Genomic DNA, 19,783 nt, shown 5'->3' on the forward strand with positions numbered 1-19,783 from the left:
CTTTTGAAGTTACTGATTTCCTGGTGACCCCCAAAGTCGTGAGGGCACATCCCCTAGTCAGGGCACACAAACGCTGGCAGTAGATCAGCTCCTTGAGGAAGAAGGAGCAAGGACTGGTTGCATTTACTGGTTATAGGGATAAACGCCCCTTCGCTTTGGAGTACGTGTCCCAGTACGGATGCCATTTCCAGTGTGTGATGCCTGTGTTAGCTGAAGAGTGTGAGATATTTGTTTTTTTGTCCCACAGTAGGCTGAAGGACAAATAACCCTCGCCAAGGGGTTTGGACCACCACACCTCTGGTGGCACAGGGTTGTCCCTGCCTCTTGTCCCCCCCCCCCGCCTTGCAGTGGGCATCCCGAGCTCTGTGACATATGTGGGTGCTGAGGTCACAGTTGGGAGTGAGGCGTGAGGCACGAGGGGTGGCTCCGAGTGCCCACTGCCTCCAGGACATCAGGGAAAGTGCCATCTCCATCGCCATCACTGCCGGCTAACGCAGGTGAGCTGGGTCCACACCTCCCAGAGAGGGAAGGAAGGCTCCTGGGAGGCCCCTGGAAAGGCCACCCAGAGCCCTCCATTGCCCCGTTCTTCACTCGCAGCACACAGGCTGCCTGGTACAAGCCCACCTGATCTTTGCTCTAGAGAGGTGCAGACCCACGCAAGATTTATATTAGATGTCAGCCTGCATACAACCTTGAGACCACAGCCCCTGGGTGAAGCATAAGGCTGTAGGAGAGGTTGGGTATTTGAAAAGGTTTCGAGGGTGTCTCACAAGCAGCAGGAATTGGCTGCTCAAGTTGTGGTGGACTGATTTACAGTCTGAGTGATGGCTTTTATGTGCTCAGAGATCCTTGATACCTGATTGCAGTGGTCTAAGTTGATCAGTAGTGGAAAGTTTACTGGTGTTGGGAGGAGGACAACCTAACTTGGAGCAATTCAGGGGATGAAGTGTGATGGGAAAAGATGGGGACAATTCCTTGGTGACCACTTGCAAGAAGGTCTGTGAGATTTAGGCACTTCTCTGGGGCCTGGAAGACAAATCTGGCCTCTTTATCATTAAATAAGAGGCAAAGTATAAATCAGCTTACAAATGCAGGCATTTGTTATTGAGACAGTCTAACCGAAACTTGTATTTCAAAAAGGTTCACAAGCTTTGGATGCCTCGTTCCTTCACATGCAGCAGTTGTTAGTTCACCCCAGAGCCCCGTCTCCACCCGTCCTCTACCTTCTCTCAAGTCCTAACCCATCCCTGCCCCGATCCTACCTGGATCCCAGGTGTTCTGTGTCAATATATGTGTGGTCGTCATGGTTGTGCCGTGGTGGAGAGGTCCTTGTGGGTGGTGCCCCTTGCTCTGCTGGAGAAGAGACGCATGGGACATGAGTGTGTGTCCAGCAGCTGCAGATGGTCATCAGCTCCTCCTTTGCCAACTTCTTTTCTCCACAGCAGCAAGATGTCGGGGGTAGAAAATGCTTTCCGTAAATTTGCGATATATGGTGACACATCTGCCAGTGGCAACGACATGACGGGGAAAAACTTCTCCAAGATGTGCAAAGAGTGTGGGGTGATGGATGGGAAAGCTGTGACCAGCACTGACGTTGACATCGTATTCAACAAAGTCAAGTGAGTGTCACAGGGAGGCACAGTGGGCAGCACAGCCGGGCGGGAGGAGGGAATGGCAGGAGGCAGGCAGGCTCACATGCAAGGTGCAGCCCTGAGGTTTCCCATCCCGCTGCCTCCCAGTGGCGAGGTAACTTTCCTCTTGGTCTCCTCTTACCACAGGACCAAGGGTGCCCGCACCATCACCTTTGCTGAGTTCCAGCAGGCCATGAAGGAGCTCTGCGGGAAGCGCTTCAAGGGCAAATCGCCAGAGGAAGCACTGCAGGCTGTGTATGGCCTCATCGAGGGCAAGGAGCCTGGCAACGTGGGCACCACGGTGAGTATGAGTTTCCACACGTGCTGTGCACCTTGAGCTGCCACAGGACCATCCGTCCCTGCTGTAGGGACATGTGCTGTCTTCACATGTAGGGAAGAACTTTTTTGTGAGCTATCTCCTAACTCTGGTTGCCTCTTGCTGGCCTCCTTTCTTGCAGAAAGCCACCAAGGCTGGTGGGGTCGAGAGGCTGACAGACACTAGCAAATACACCGGCAGCCACAAGGAACGTTTTGATGAGAGTGGCAAAGGGAAGGGTCTTGCTGGCCGACAGGATCTGACTGACAACAGTGGCTACGTTGGAGCCTACAAGGGAGCTGGCACTTATGACCAGACGCACCAGGACTGAAACTGCTTAAGGAACCAAGGACCTTTCCCGTATAACACGGGGGGAGAGGCAAATAAACATCTTATGCAACCAGCTTTCTCTGTCTGTGCACCTCAAATCTGATAGGGTAGGAATGCATGGGATGGGCACTGGGGGACTCTGAAGAGTGGTGCAGGTTCCCCATCTGACCATGCTTTGATTGCTGTGTGGTGGGGTTAAATCCAAGCACAAGCTAGCCTTCTGGAGGAAATTCTATGGGCCAGCTAGTCCACTGCCATCACACTCCTTTGCATTTCCAATCGAGTGAACAGTAAGTCAGTCTCTGAATATTCACTCATTACTTTTATTCTTCCCTCCCAACATGCTATACATTTTGCTGTGATTTTTGGCTTGCGGAGCAGTGTGTACATGTTTTTGTATAGGTATGCTGGGTTACATTTGAGTTGATGGTTTCTGGTGGCAGACAGCCCAGCAGTGGTGCCTGACCACCCCTTGACAATTATTCTTACAGGGCATAGGATGCAACATGTACGATACTGTGAAGAGGGAATGGTTACCAATAACACTAGTTCCTGTTCCTCTCCTGGTGAGAGGGTGAAACCCTCTCACCCCTTCCTAGCACTTGGCATGGTCACTCATTACTGTTTCCCCAGGTTTCAGGATGCTGGCAGCTGGGGAAGAGTTTGTGAGCCTGAGGAAAGCAAAGAGCTGTGGTGTGGGGGCATCAGGAAGGAGGGAAGGCCTATGTAGAGCACAGCCGGCCCTCTGTACTCGGAAGGACAGTTTGCAAGCTCTGCCTACACCAAAATCCTTTCCCCAACTCCCCTCTCCTTCCCCCTCTGCCTCCCAGCCCCACCGCTGTGGTTGCTTACAAGATCTCTAGTGCTGACAAGACCTATAATCACATGTGCACTTGTTTTTTCCCCCTGGCATTATGGCAGGCTGGTAGGACTAGCACGTTCCTTGTCCCTGCTGCTGGATCTGTGGCTGTGTGGCCAGTTTTGGGGTGCCTAGTGTGGGCACCCATCCAGGATATTCTGCTGGGCAGCAGAGGGCTGTGGGAGTGCTCCTTGGGTGTGTGATCGACTCTCAGCCCACCGGGGCTGCCTTTCCTGCCGAGTGCTTTCAGTCTCCTGGATTTAGTATGAGCGAGCTTTTAGGGATAATTGAAACAGCACCTTTGGGACAGTTGCCCCTAACATTATGCAGAATTACCTAGCTGTGCCGTTCCAGTCCTACAAGCCCTCATGAAGGGCCATGACGTGGGTGCTTAAGGCACAACACTTGCTCAGAGCATATTGCTCTTTGTCCTGTAGCACTCAAAAATGTCCTTCTTGCTGCCCTAACCCCAGATAACATGGCAGTTGGGTGGATCTAGAAATTAACAAATCTCACCCGCTCACTTGCCCTCTCTTATGCTGTCCTTACGTACCGATGACCCTTTAAGCTACTTCAAAAATATCCATTGTGCCCCTAGGTAACTCACGTGCGTAAAGTGGTTTGGTGACTCTGGGGTATGTGGCAGAAAGTCCTACAGAAAAACGAGCAGGTGCGTTGGGCATAATTGGCAGGGTCTTGGTAGCCGGGGACTGCAGGGGCGACCTGGGAGGAGGAGGAGGTCACAGACCAGCCTGTGCTGGCCCACAGTCTGAGCAAGGCTGGAGCAAAGAGATGCCACAAGCAAGGACTGGAGCAAAGAAATGCCCCAAGCAGGAGCAGGCACACAGAAGACACTAGAGGAGGTATGATTCTAGAGGGGCTGCGGCTGGTGGAGAAGGCCACACCAGAGCAGTGCAGTGAGAAACACGGACCAGCAAAAGAAGACGAACTACAGCAGCTGACCCCAATCTCCTGCGCAATCTATGGCCTCCTTGAAGGCACTGAGGGGATGGGAGACAAGGAAGGGGGCAGGAGGGGTGTCTGGGCAGGAAGATAGTCTATTGCCCCTATGTCTTTTTTTAATTGCTTGTCTTTATTTCTCAATACCAGAATTGATAATTTAAAGTTTATGTTAGTTGGCAATAAAATAAACTGTGAAATTCAGACTCAAGACTGCTTCTTTGCCCACGACAGCAGGAATGGGATGTAGTGAAATGGAAAGAATAGCACTGGAACATATGTAAAAAAAAATAGGCCTGATGCTTGCTTTTAATTTTTTGTATAACTCAGATCTTTAAAACACATACTCAAGGTGGCTGTCCTCATCAATGCTGTCTTGGTACGTCACGTCCTGTACAACAATTTAAGCAAAGTACCTGTAAATTAAGGGATAACAGAATGTTGCACAAAAAAGAAAAGCTAATGCACTCAGTAAAACAATGACAGAACGTTCTCACATAGCTCTGTTTTTGGTGGCATAGCGTTCCTTATTTCAATACTGTCAGCAGGTGATTGCAACAAATATTAATATTTCAGAGCTGTGATTGCTATTTCTCACGCTTTCTCTTATTAGTTCCTGAAGTGGCTCTACTCACCCTGTTGCCCTTGAGATGCTCCAGCAAAACACGGCTGAGAGGCTACAGGACTGTATGACGGTGCCCCAGACCTGGACACAGCTCTTTTTAACTTTTTTTCTGTGCTTTGGTGTGTAAGTCACAGTCCCCTGGTCTTCCCAGGATGAACGGCCGATTGATTTCTTCCCCACAACATAGCAGTATATGGGGAGCATAGCTAGTGTGTGTTACAGTGTAATCAAAGAGATAGGTTTGAGGTTCTCCCAGTATTGCCCATGCCCCCTCACCCCCAAATGCTTATTAACACATGATAGGCAGTATCAGCAGGTTCCTGCTGGTGCTTGGTGGCCAAGCAGAAAGACGCACCAGTTCCATGGGCCCAGCAGAGAACTATCACCAAATAATGTGGTTTTCAAGCAAGAGATACCAGCAGTCTTACAGCTGTATCAGTGTCCAGGCTTGGTGTGGCATCTGATGTCTCCACTCCTTCTAGCTGTACTTCAAACACCTTGGGACCTTTTCATCTGGGGGGAAAGGAAGACAAGGACTGCCTTCAATAACCAAGCAAACCTTGAGTGTATTTCTTTCTTCAGGCCTCAGTTTCCTTGTAATTAAGTGACTCAAGAAATTGCCCACAAAAAGTTCTGCAAACAAACACAGGAATGTGTTTTATTATTAGTTTCTTTTTTTATATATATATTTATATACAGCTGACATGGAAAAAGCTGTGTGAGCTTTTGGAGCAGAGAGCTTTGTGCTTGTGCTTGTGTAGTGTGAGTTCTGGTTTGCATTAACTCGGGTACAATGTGACGCTGGAGGGTGAATTTCTGAGACGTGATTCAAACTGCACTTCATCCTGTAATCTGACTTGTGTAGTACTCCAGCACCAACAAGAACCACTACTTGTCTTGCCTATTCCTTATAAGTAGAAACCACAAACAGATGAGGAATGCCGTGCTCATTCCCTATGGCAGCTACAGAGTGGACAGATAAAAAGGAAGTCGTGGCTGACTGAAGAGTTTAAAAATAGTACCTGATTACTGCATGCCCCTGGGGAAGCAGTAATACCAGTGGATATAAGATTTTAAAATAGCCAAAAGCATGCATGTATCAACGACTAAGTCAACAAAACATTTGCAAAAGAGAAAAGAAAAAGAGTTTATGCTCTAGTGCATTGGGAGCCTGCGAAAATGGAGGCGCTCCCCAGTGCAAGGTGTGAGGGGTGGGTCCTGTTATACCACTGCTATCTGAGGCTAAATATCTGTACCATTTGGTATTTGCTCTCTTAAAGAGGACATGTTACCTAGAAAACCAGCCATACTGGGAGAAAGAGGTTAGGAGCCTTCCTCTTGGCGGTGGCTGAAGTTTATTGTGCGTAACTTCTCAGTGCTGTCCTCCTGTCATCAGAGGGAGCGTGAGGGCTTTGGGAAAAGGCTGGCTGCTGGTGCTCCCATTGTAATTTAAGCAAGTGTTTGCATAGTAGTCAGAAGAAAGAGGCCTGTGGAAGCTGCTGGAAGGGAAATGTAGCTGCACACATATAAATGGCCCGGTTTGGGGGATTTACTGGCAACAGTGGAAGTCTTGCTGAAACACCATGACATTGATAATCTAGGTGTTTATACCCAGCTGTGGCTAACATGTGTCATTACCATGGAAAAACAGGGAAGCATTGGCTCCAAATTACACATCTGTTGGGAAAAGAGACATCAAAATAAGCCAAACAGTCAATTTACAACTGCTCCAAAGTAGAGTGGAAAAAATAGCCCTAAATCCTGCTCTTTGGCAAGCTTAGTAAGCTTGTTTCTGTGGTGCCTCATGATGTATCCCTGCTCCCCACAGCCATTCCCTTCCATGCAGTTTCCTTGCTGTCTTCTAGAAATACAACCCAAGACCAACATTAACATTTCTTTGCCAGCTGGTCATTGCTTCAGGCTACTGGAGGTGGGACCTGATACACCAGGCAGACAGAAATCACTTGATAACATTGGTGAAATCTGCACACAAACTAGAACAAGATCTGAAGGTACGGCTACAGTGGTTGTGCAGTAACAACTGAGGCAGTAGGACAGCACGTTATCGAACACAGGTAGGAAAAAAATGATGAGAAACTACACGCACATGTGTGCATATATGTGTGTGCAACGTTTTTAAAGCAAAGTCTTCAAACTGTGCAAGAGAGCTATAAAAGGCCTCTGCTACCTGTTCTGCTACCTGTTTCCTCTGCTTCTCTGGTTATCCAAAAACACGTACATCTCCACTGCTTCAGGGAAGCAGAGGTTATACTCGGTGCAGAGTTAGTTATATGCCAAGGAACACAGTGGGTATTCACCTCCATTAACACATATACGGCAGAAAAGAAGAAATACCCATTTGGAGACTGATGCAGAGTGCGAGCCTGGCTTCAGAGAGCTCTGGGTAGATGGAGAACTGTTGTTTTCAGCCAGGTTTGTGCTACATCACTCTGACTGTTGTTTCACAGGAATCCACGGTGTAATAAAGGCTGAAGGAAGATGTGTATGCCATAGGCTTGCCTCTTTATTCCAGCACTATCAATCAATCCATCTAATAGGAGTTTATTTCTTTCCCTGCACACTTTGTCTTTCTGATAGTCGCTGCATGCTCCACCCTCATTCCTCTCCTCCTTCTCCAGCTGCAAACCTTCACAGGTTACCTGACTGCCCCAGTAAAGGCGTTTGTGTCTCAGCCCCAGCTGCCCGGAGTTACAGCAGGAGGCATCTGGCTGTTGAGTCTTGCCCATCAGCCCTAGGACTGCTCCCCGCTACCATCGGGCAGGGAGAGCTGGGGCTCACACGCAGTTGTGCCACTGTCTCACACTGCACCATGGCGTGTAGCACTGGGACACGCTGCTGGGGAATGGTGGTACTGACTCTTGAAGTGGCGCTTTTCCTTCTGAGTCTGGGACCGCTTTAAGTCCGGTATTGTTTTTCTTCGTTGCTGTTTTTCTTCACTGACAAGAGTTGGATGGTGGATTTTTTTTCTCCTTCTTTTTTTTTCTTTTTCTTCTTTTTCTGCATGACTTACAGCTTTCTATCCTCACTAAACTTAGGTCTGGTAATTACAATTGCTGGCTTAATGTTCCCCTGTACTATTATCCCAGATGCCACCCTCAGTCCCTTCTACGCACGTGTGGGACATATTCTGTATCTTTCTGCCTGCAATCTCCCACTGCTGGTATCAATTAAAAGATGAGGGACACAGAGTCTCAGAAGTCTTCGTTAATCATCCACAGCTAACCATCCACAATATAAATCATTGACGATTTGTCCTCACATGGAACTTCGCTTCGCAGCAAGCAGCAAATGGACAAACGAGCTCCTCCATACCGCACAGGCACAGCACCAGCCAGGGCAAAAGGGATAGTGCTGGGAATGCTCAGACAAGTGCATCAGCCCGAGAGCGTTCCGGCATTGCCATCTCCTGGCAGGGCCAGGCCACACGCTGCTCCAGCGCGCTCAGATGCGCACTTTATCAAACCTCTGCTTCCGACCGTGATGGTTTCAGATGTGAAAATTACGGGTATTTTTTGTTGTCTGATTAAAAGTCCCCTTTTTGCACAGTGTTTGAAGCAGGTGGAGATTGCGCCAGGGTTTTTAAGTTTGGGGGGGAATCTATATGGGAAAAGGTGCATGGCCTCCTGTGCTCCAAAAAAACTTCATGATTTTGTAGATTTGAGCCCTAACCAAAGCTGTAATTTCACTGTGTTTTCCTTCAATGAAAAACCCGTTTAACATGTTCTCACCTGCTTCTTCCTCTCTGATTTAGTCACACCAGCCTCCCTTCCTCCATGCTGCAGTGTGCTACCCCTTTACTCTGCTGTGACAATTACTTGTGGGGCTACACTGCCAAATGGCATTTCTGATATGAGTCAATCTAAAAATAAAGACAACCAAATCCAGAGAGCCAAAAGACAAAAGCCTCTTCATATCAGTTGATGGTGCAGCCACACAAGTGGGAAAGTGGAACAATTAGGCCGGATTTGCCATGCAGGAAAACCACCACAGCAGTACAGTGTAAGTCAGTCACTGGCTGATCCACCCCAAAGGTAGGCACCTGCTTGAAGAATTGTCTGTCTTTTGGCCTTTGTTTTTTATTATTCATTGTCACATTCAGTCCCATCCAGCCTTCGCTTTCCTGAGGACTTCAGCTTGCAGCAAAAGCTAAATGAAAGACTAAGACCTCTCTGTTGTTATTTCAGAATACCTAGAACAGTTGCCTGCACCTTTGAGGGAGGCTCCAGGTGTTATGATGTGACTTAAATCCTGCATAGACAATACCTGTAATGCAGAAATCCCTGGATAGCTGATACACTGCTCCAACTCCTGACACCTCTAACCTTCTAGATCCAGCACAGTATTGTTGAAAAGTAGGATCTTGGAAAGGCTTAGGTGTAATAACAACATGCATAACTTCCTGCTAGTCCTGAATAGCTCCAAAAGCAGCCCAGGCTTCAGTACGCTTCTCTGTCATGTCAGGTACCTTTCAGTGTCAATAGTGGAATCTCAATCTTCCACAACAACCACAGTAATTCAGTAAGTATTCACGCTCTTCACAGCATCAGCATGATTTAGAAAGCACTTAAATATTAAAGAATTCTTGTTGAAACAACATATTTTGTAAAACAGTGTCTTTAATTTCAATTTTAAAACCTAATCCATTTATTTCACAATACTTTATATTCTCGTTGTAAACTTTTGTTACATAATAGTGAAGTTAAAAATAACCAAGTAACACCAGAAAGTGACATTCACTCAGAAGACAGAGGAAGAAATATTCTTCCAGTTTTCCTGTATCTGATAACACTCTTTAAGAGTGTCACGGTTTAAAGCTGGGCTGGCGATTAAACCTGCAGCAGATGCCCTCTGTTATCCCCCCCACCTCCCCCCAGAGGGAAAGGGAAAGGGAAAAGGGAGAGAGACTTCTGGGTTGGAAAATTAAAACAGTTTTAATAAACTATAATAATGAAAAAAAACGTATAATAATAATAATAGAAATAATCAAATATATACAAATATATATATAAAACCAAGATTGAGCTCCCCTGAAGTCAGCCACTTCACCACCGGCACTGCAGGGCAGGCTCCGGGAAGGCCCAGCCTGGGCCTAGCGATGGTCGAGAGCTGGATTCAGGAACGCACGGATCGGGATCGGGGGCAGCAGGAAAACAGACGGAGTCCTCCCTGGACACCGGCCATAGCAGAAAGAGAGCGAGACCCTCGTGATCCCCCCACTTTATACCGAGAATGACGTGTATGGGATGGAATACCCTCGTTGGTCAATTTTGGGTCACCTGCCCTGTCCGCTCCCCTCTGCAGCTGCGACCCCCCTTCGGCTCTTCACTCGTAAGCAATGAGGAATTCAGCAGTGACCTTGGTTTCTCTCAAGAATAAGTACAGCAAGAGCCTTTCTGCACAACATCCCTACCGGTGCCTCAGTGATAACTACAAACTTCGAGCGTTATCAGTCCTGGAAGCAGACACTGTCTGCAAAAACATGCAGTTAGTTTCAGAAAGTGCAGTTACTTAGAGGAGACTTAGCTGAAAGTAAAAATCACTGAAAGGAAAATCGGCCTGGTTTAGGCCAAACCAGGACATTCCACCCCTTATTCCATACCATTCACGTCATACTCAGATCACCACTAACTTTTCATTTTAAAATATATACAGATAACATTAGTTTATGATTCATCTCTATACAAAAAAAAAAAGTTCATCAAGTTCATTTAGTTCAGGATTGTGGGTTTCCATCTGGCTAGGAGTCTCCCAGGGTAGGAGAGATGATATGAGCTTTGTCACAGTTCGTGCCCACGGGTTGCAGGTTAAAGATGTCAGTCTCGAGGAGGTTACTGGATGCCACTTGCAGCTAGCTCCAGTCTCATCACCACTGCTTCAACCTGAAAGACACTTATGAACACTGTTAGTATTATGCAGCAATTAACATCATGCAGTTCAGAATTAAGTATTCTCACCCAAGATCATATCACCTTCAGGGACACATCGGACTCCACCATCCTGCAGCATCACCCACCAAGTACATCCAGGTCCTTGAGCAAAAGCAATCCCATGAATGGGTTTACCTTTGCCCGTAGCAGGAAGAACCCAGACAGTTTTTCCCAACAGATTCCTTTCATGCACCACAGGGACTTTATCCCCTTCTATTGTATGTAAAAGGTCTGACTGAGCAGGGCCAGCTCGGTTGATAGATCCTCTGGTGTTAACTAGCCAGGTAGCTTGTGCCAAATGCTTATCCCAGTTTTTAAAGGTTCCACCCCCCATTGCTTTTAGGGTAGTTTTTAACAGCCCATTATACCGTTCAACTTTCCCAGAGGCTGGTGCATGATAGGGGATGTGATATACCCATTCAATGCCATGCTCTTTGGCCCAGTTATCTATGAGACTGTTTTTGAAATGAGTACCGTTATCCGACTCAATTCTCTCTGGTGTGCCGTGTCGCCACAAGATTTGCTTTTCGAGGCCCAGGATAGTGTTCCGGGCAGTGGCATGGGGCACAGAGTATGTTTCCAGCCATCCGGTGGTCGCCTCCACCATGGTAAGTACATAACGTTTACCCTGGCGGGTCTGAGGGAGTGTGATGTAGTCAATTTGCCAGGCCTCCCCATATTTATATTTCAACCACCGCCCCCCATACCACAAAGGTTTTAACCGTTTGGCTTGCTTAATTGCGGCGCATGTTTCACAATCATGGATAACCTGTGCAATAGAGTCCATAGTTAAGTCCACCCCTCGGTCACGAGCCCATCTGTATGTTGCATCTCTCCCTTGATGACCTGAAGTGTCATGAGCCCACCGAGCTAAAAATAGTTCACCTTTATGTTCCCAGTCCAAATCTATTTGGAACACTTTAGCAGCCTGATCTGCTTGTTGGTTGTTTCGATGTTCCTCAGTTGCCCGACTTTTAGGTACGTGAGCATCTACATGACGTACCTTCACGACTAGTTTCTCTAGCCGAGCAGCAATATCTTGCCACAGTTCAACAGCCCAAATAGGTTTACCTTTACGCTGCCAGTTGCTTCGCTTCCACTGCTTTAACCACCCCCACAAGGCATTTGCTACCATCCATGAGTCGGTATAAAGATACAGCCTTGGCCACTTTTCTCGTTCAGCAATGTCTAAAGCCAGCTGGATGGCTTTTACTTCTGCAAATTGACTTGATTCACCTTGTCCTTCTGTGGCTTCTGTGACTCGTCGTATAGGACTTCATACAGCAGCTTTCCACTTCCGATGCTTTCCTACAAGACGGCAGGATCCATCGGTGAACAGGGCATACTGCTTCTCATCCTCTGGTAGTTCATTATACGGTGGGGCTTCTTCAGCACGTGTCACCTCCTTTTCTGGTGGCATTCCGAAGTCTTTGCCTTCTGGCCAGTCCATGATCACTTCTAAGATTCCTGGGCGATTAGGGTTTCCTATTCGAGCCCTCTGTGTAATTAATGCAATCCATTTACTCCATGTAGCATCAGTTGCATGATGAGTAGTAGGAACCTTACCCTTGAACATCCAGCCTAGTACTGGTAATCGGGGTGCCAGGAGAAGTTGTGCTTCAGTACCAATTACCTCTGAGGCAGCTCTAACTCCTTCATATGCTGCCAGTATCTCTTTTTCAGTTGGGGTGTAATTGGCCTCAGAGCCCTTGTATCCTCGACTCCAAAATCCTAGGGGTCGACCTCGAGTCTCCCCTGGCACTTTCTGCCAGAGGCTCCAGGTAGGACCATTGTCCCCAGCTGAGGTGTAGAGCACATTTTTAACATCTTGTCCCGTACGGACTGGTCCAAGGGCTACTGCATGCACAATTTCTTGTTTAATCTGTTCAAAAGCCTGTTGTTGTTCAGGGCCCCACTGAAAATCATTCTTCTTTCTGGTCACTTGATAAAGAGGGCGTACAATCTGGCTGTAATCTGGAATATGCATTCTCCAGAAACCCACAACGCCTAAGAAGGCTTGTGTTTCCTTTTTGTTAGTTGGTGGGGACATAGCTGTTATTTTGTTGATCACCTCTATCGGGATCTGGCGACGCCCATCTTGCCATTTAATCCCTAAAAACTGGATCTCCCGGGCAGGTCCCTTGACCTTGCCTCTTTTTATGGCAAAACCATCTTGCAGAAGAATTTGAATTATTTTCTCCCCTTTGTCAAAAACTTCTGCTGCTGTATCACCCCACACAATGATGTCATCAATGTATTGCAAATGTTCTGGAGCTCCACCCTCTTCTAGTGCAGTCTGGATCAGTCCGTGGCAAATAGTAGGACTGTGTTTCCACCCCTGGGGCAGTCGATTCCAGGTGTACTGGATACCTCTCCAGGTAAAAGCAAACTGTGGCCTGCACTTTGGTGCCAAGGGAATAGAGAAAAATGCATTAGCAATGTCTATAGTGGCGTACCACTTGGCTGCCTTTGATTCCAGTTCGTATTGAAGTTCTAGCATGTCTGGCACAGCAGCACTCAGAGGTGGTGTAACTTCATTTAGGCCACGATAGTCCACAGTTAATCTCCATTCTCCATTAGACTTTTGCACTGGCCATATAGGACTATTAAAGGGTGAGCGAGTCTTGCTAATCACTCCTTGATTTTCTAATTGTCTAATCAGTTTATGAATAGGGATCAGGGAGTCTCGATTGGTGCGATATTGTCGTCGGTGCACCGTGGCCGTAGCAATTGGCACCTGTTGTTCTTCAACTTTCAGCAACCCCACAACAGAAGGATCCTCTGAGAGGCCAGGCAAGGTAGACAGCTGTTTAATGTCCTCAGTCTCTACAGCTGCTACACCAAAGGCCCATCTATATCCTTTTGGGTCCTTAAAATACCCTTTCTTAAGGTAGTCTATGCCAAGGATGCACGGAGCATCTGGACCAGTCACAATGGGGTGCTTTTTCCATTCATTTTCAGTTAGGCTCACTTCGGCCTCCAATACAGATAACTCTTGAGATCCCCCTGTTATTCCCGAGATACTGACAGATTCTGTCCCTTTATGATTCGATGGCATGAGGGTGCACTGTGCACCAGTGTCTACCAGGGCTCGATACTTTTGTGGTTCTAATGTGCCAGGCCATCGAATCCACACAGTCCAATAAATCCGGTTATCCCTCTCCTCCTCCTGGCTAGAGGCAGGGCCCCTCTAATTAAAGACTGGATTCGTGCAGCTCACGGGGATTGGACCTTCATTTCCCCTATTCACTCTTGGAAAAAAGTGATTTGAGGCCCATCTACCCTGACTGGGGTCCTGCTCATTGGTAACTGGAGCAGCCATCCTCCTAGGAAAATTCTCTCTGGTATTTCTGTTAGCTTGCAACTCACGTACTCGTGCCTGTAGGGTACTGGTAGGTTGTCCATGCCATCTGTTCATGTCCTCCCCATAATCACGCAGGGTAAACCACAGGATACCTCGTGACGTGTTCCGTTTCCTTTGAGCCGGTCCAGTAGGAGGGCGTTGCCTCCTAAAGGCTGCAACGCGGGCCTGTGTAGGTAGAGAGTCAAGTTTATTCTCGATCCTGGACAGTTTGTCTGACAGTTGTTTCAATGAGTCCTTGTTCTCCTTAGTCAGTTTTTCCACAGCCGAGACACGGGGCTGCAGTGGGGAAGAAATACTGTCTTCATACTGTCGCATATAGTTAGCCATTTCGCCCACACTAGGTCGTGCCATAGCATCTTCTCCCCAGACTAATATTGACAATGTATGGGCATGTGTTGGTGGAGCACTCTTCACAACCTTCCGGAACATGGATCGGTTGCATTCCACTTCATCAGGATTTACAGGATCTACAATGTCCTGAGGGTGTTTATAAATGATCTCTTGCACAGCTAGTTCTCTAAGGTAGTTAATACCTTTTTCTATAGTGGTCCATTTGCTTAGGTGGCTCATAACATCATCTTTATAGGGATACCTGCTCTTTACAGCTGACAAGAGTCGCCTCCAGAGACTGATACTGTTCAGCCTTCTTGGAAGCATCTTATCAATACCACCATCTCTGGACAGGGATCCCAACTGTCTGGCTTCTCTACCATCCAGTTCTATGCTATCTGCCCCATTATCCCAGCATCGGAGCAACCAGGTAATTATTGGCTCACCGTCATAATGACTAAAATCTTTTCTTATATTTCGCAGTTCTTTCAGGGATAAGGAGTGGTAGGTTATCTCTACTTCTGAGTCCGAGTCCTCCTGTGATTGTTCTGCTTTAGAAGGACCTTTCTTGTCCTTCTTGTGTAATGGGCCTTCTTTAAAAAGACGATCAAGGAAACCCCCCTCTGTGTCAGGCCCTAACTCTGACTGAGAAGGGCCCTCACCTGGGTCCCGTGCTGGCTCTGCCTTAGAAGCCTCTGAGTCATCATCCTTCACTTTACTAGCTGATTTCTTTCGGTGTTTTCTCCTGGTTACAGGGGCAGCATGATACCTCCCGCTGTTGCTGCACCGACATCTAATCACATAGCACACCAGTAACACATACAGGACACCCAAAAATAACAACATGCCCTGTTCGAATTTTGCAGGAATCAGCTTGGCAAAAAAGGAGCAGATACTATCAAAATCAGTTAAAAGACGCCCGGTGTGCGCAGCTACGGATTCGCGATTAAAGCTGCCCATCATTGTATCATAGAGATAAGAGATCGGAATAATAACTGCCCAGTTTATCATGACATAAATCAGTATCAAAACCCATACCAAAAAGACACATTTCGACCAGCACGCCCTGTTAAACCACATGAAAGCACTAACACACAGCGCATACGGCAAGTAAGGTATCATTACACATAACTCTAAAACAAGCTTTATAAAGAAAAGAGGTAACACAAGGCTCACAAATAACATTACCATCTTAGCTATCTGTTTTAATTTCCAACCCCTCGTAAATCTCAAAGGAAGAAATCTGATACTCTCTTGGCTGAGCTCTCCGGGTCTCCTCCCACTGGAGCTGGGATTCGACTTATCAGAGCAACCTGTCGGAGCTTCTCTCGAGCCCCACGTTGGGCGCCAATAAATCTGTCACGGTTTAAAGCTGGGCTGGCGATTAAACCTGCGGCAGATGCCCTCTGTTATCCCCCCCACCTCCCCCCAGAGGGAAAGGGAAAGGGAAAAGGGAGAGAGACTTCTGGGTTGGAAAATTAAAACAGTTTTAATAAACTATAATAATGGAAAAAAAAGTATAATAATAATAATAGAAATAATCAAATATATACAAATATATATATAAAACCAAGATTGAGCTCCCCTGAAGTCAGCCACGTCACCACCGGCACTGCAGGGCAGGCTCCGGGAAGGCCCAGCCTGGGCCTAGCGATGGTCGAGAGCTGGATTCAGGAATGCACGGATCGGGATCGGGGGCAGCAGGAAAACAGACGGAGTCCTCCCTGGACACCGGCCATAGCAGAAAGAGAGCGAGACCCTCGTGATCCCCCCACTTTATACCGAGAATGACGTGTATGGGATGGAATACCCTCGTTGGTCAATTTTGGGTCACCTGCCCTGTCCGCTCCCCTCTGCAGCTGCGACCCCCCTTCGGCTCTTCACTCGTAAGCAATGAGGAATTCAGCAGTGACCTTGGTTTCTCTCAAGAATAAGTACAGCAAGAGCCTTTCTGCACAACATCCCTACCGGTGCCTCAGTGATAACTACAAACTTCGGGCGTTATCAGTCCTGGAAGCAGACACTGTCTGCAAAAACATGCAGTTAGTTTCAGAAAGTGCAGTTACTTAGAGGAGACTTAGCTGAAAGTAAAAATCACTGAAAGGAAAATCGGCCTGGTTTAGGCCAAACCAGGACAAAGAGAGAGAGAAAGAGAGAGAGAATGATCAGGGAAACTGAGTACTGTCACTCGCTGGCTAGTAGAGCTTTGTGCAATTTGTTTATAACTAACATTATATATAACATTGGTGAAATCTGCACACAAACTAGAACAAGATCTGAAGGTACGGCTACAGTGGTTGTGCAGTAACAACTGAGGCAGTAGGACAGCACGTTATCGAACACAGGTAGGAAAAAAATGATGAGAAACTACACGCACATGTGTGCATATATGTGTGTGCAACGTTTTTAAAGCAAAGTCTTCAAACTGTGCAAGAGAGCTATAAAAGGCCTCTGCTACCTGTTCTGCTACCTGTTTCCTCTGCTTCTCTGGTTATCCAAAAACACGTACATCTCCACTGCTTCAGGGAAGCAGAGGTTATACTCGGTGCAGAGTTAGTTATATGCCAAGGAACACAGTGGGTATTCACCTCCATTAACACATATACGGCAGAAAAGAAGAAATACCCATTTGGAGACTGATGCAGAGTGCGAGCCTGGCTTCAGAGAGCTCTGGGTAGATGGAGAACTGTTGTTTTCAGCCAGGTTTGTGCTACATCACTCTGACTGTTGTTTCACAGGAATCCACGGTGTAATAAAGGCTGAAGGAAGATGTGTATGCCATAGGCTTGCCTCTTTATTCCAGCACTATCAATCAATCCATCTAATAGGAGTTTATTTCTTTCCCTGCACACTTTGTCTTTCTGATAGTCGCTGCATGCTCCACCCTCATTCCTCTCCTCCTTCTCCAGCTGCAAACCTTCACAGGTTACCTGACTGCCCCAGTAAAGGCGTTTGTGTCTCAGCCCCAGCTGCCCGGAGTTACAGCAGGAGGCATCTGGCTGTTGAGTCTTGCCCATCAGCCCTAGGACTGCTCCCCGCTACCATCGGGCAGGGAGAGCTGGGGCTCACACGCAGTTGTGCCACTGTCTCACACTGCACCATGGCGTGTAGCACTGGGACACGCTGCTGGGGAATGGTGGTACTGACTCTTGAAGTGGTGCTTTTCCTTCTGAGTCTGGGACCGCTTTAAGTCCGGTATTGTTTTTCTTCATTGCTGTTTTTCTTCACTGACAAGAGTTGGATGGTGGATTTTTTTTCTCCTTCTTTTTTTTTCTTTTTCTTCTTTTTCTGCATGACTTACAGCTTTCTATCCTCACTAAACTTAGGTCTGGTAATTACAATTGCTGGCTTAATGTTCCCCTGTACTATTATCCCAGATGCCACCCTCAGTCCCTTCTACGCACGTGTGGGACATATTCTGTATCTTTCTGCCTGCAATCTCCCACTGCTGGTATCAATTAAAAGATGAGGGACACAGAGTCTCAGAAGTCTTCGTTAATCATCCACAGCTAACCATCCACAATATAAATCATTGACGATTTGTCCTCACATGGAACTTCGCTTCGCAGCAAGCAGCAAACGGACAAACGAGCTCCTCCATACCGCACAGGCACAGCACCAGCCAGGGCAAAAGGGATAGTGCTGGGAATGCTCAGACAAGTGCATCAGCCCGAGAGCGCTCCGGCATTGCCATCTCCTGGCAGGGCCAGGCCACACGCTGCTCCAGCGTGCTCAGATGCGCACTTTATCAAACCTCTGCTTCCGACCGTGATGGTTTCAGATGTGAAAATTACGGGTATTTTTTGTTGTCTGATTAAAAGTCCCCTTTTTGCACAGTGTTTGAAGCAGGTGGAGATTGCGCCAGGGTTTTTAAGTTTGGGGGGGAATCTATATGGGAAAATGTGCATGGCCTCCTGTGCTCCAAAAAAACTTCATGATTTTGTAGATTTGAGCCCTAACCAAAGCTGTAATTTCACTGTGTTTTCCTTCAATGAAAAACCCGTTTAACATGTTCTCACCTGCTCCTTCCTCTCTGATTTAGTCACACCAGCCTCCCTTCCTCCATGCTGCAGTGTGCTACCCCTTAACTCTGCTGTGACAATTACTTGTGGGGCTACACTGCCAAATGGCATTTCTGATATGAGTCAATCTAAAAATAAAGACAACCAAATCCAGAGAGCCAAAAGACAAAAGCCTCTTCATATCAGTTGATGGTGCAGCCACACAAGTGGGAAAGTGGAACAATTAGGCCAGATTTGCCATGCAGGAAAACCACCACAGCAGTACAGTGTAAGTCAGTCACTGGCTGATCCACCCCAAAGGTAGGCACCTGCTTGAAGAATTGTCTATCTTTTGGCCTTTGTTTTTTATTATTCATTGTCACATTCAGTCCCATCCAGCCTTCGCTTTCCTGAGGACTTCAGCTTGCAGCAAAAGCTAAATGAAAGACTAAGACCTCTCTGTTGTTATTTCAGAATACCTAGAACAGTTGCCTGCACCTTTGAGGGAGGCTCCAGGTGTTATGATGTGACTTAAATCCTGCATAGACAATACCTGTAATGCAGAAATCCCTGGATAGCTGATACACTGCTCCAACTCCTGACACCTCTAACCTTCTAGATCCAGCACAGTATTGTTGAAAAGTAGGATCTTGGAAAGGCTTAGGTGTAATAACAACATGCATAACTTCCTGCTAGTCCTGAATAGCTCCAAAAGCAGCCCAGGCTTCAGTACGCTTCTCTGTCATGTCAGGTACCTTTCAGTGTCAATAGTGGAATCTCAATCTTCCACAACAACCACAGTAATTCAGTAAGTATTCACGCTCTTCACAGCATCAGCATGATTTAGAAAGCACTTAAATATTAAAGAATTCTTGTTGAAACAACATATTTTGTAAAACAGTGTCTTTAATTTCAATTTTAAAACCTAATCCATTTATTTCACAATACTTTATATTCTCGTTGTAAACTTTTGTTACATAATAGTGAAGTTAAAAATAACCAAGTAACACCAGAAAGTGACATTCACTCAGAAGACAGAGGAAGAAATATTCTTCCAGTTTTCCTGTATCTGATAACACTCTTTAAGAGAGAGAGAAAGAGAGAGAGAATGACCAGGGAAACTGAGTACTGTCACTCGCTGGCTCGTAGAGCTTTGTGCAATTTGTTTATAACTAATGTCCCCATGAATGTACTAATCGCACATGTAGAGCTAACCACTTCTCTGCAACAGGATCAAAGCGACAAAACACCTACATGTAACTATCGCTAACTTCTACACAAGCTGTTCTTGTAGAAAAATGCTTCTTAAAAACAAAACGTAAAATAAATCGTCTTCAACGTAAGTCACATTTGGTCACATTTGAAACGTGGTCTATTGCACTCAGTATCTTTCAGTAGCACGTGGTTTCTGAAGTGTCG

General features: G+C 46.8%; 1 protein-coding gene across 1 annotated transcript; it reads left to right on the top strand.

Moving 5' to 3' along the window:
• Nucleotides 1–1,449: 1,449 nt before the first annotated feature.
• LOC137676542 (tubulin polymerization-promoting protein family member 2-like) lies at nt 1,450–2,278 on the top strand. Its single transcript, XM_068423417.1, has 3 exons — nt 1,450–1,619; nt 1,779–1,932; nt 2,090–2,278. Exons 1-3 carry the CDS (start codon nt 1,450–1,452, stop codon nt 2,276–2,278), a joined length of 513 nt encoding a protein of 170 aa, XP_068279518.1.
• Nucleotides 2,279–19,783: the final 17,505 nt, after the last annotated feature.

Source organism: Nyctibius grandis, chromosome Z (assembly GCF_013368605.1).
Source record: "Nyctibius grandis isolate bNycGra1 chromosome Z, bNycGra1.pri, whole genome shotgun sequence".
NCBI lineage: Eukaryota > Metazoa > Chordata > Aves > Nyctibiiformes > Nyctibiidae > Nyctibius > Nyctibius grandis.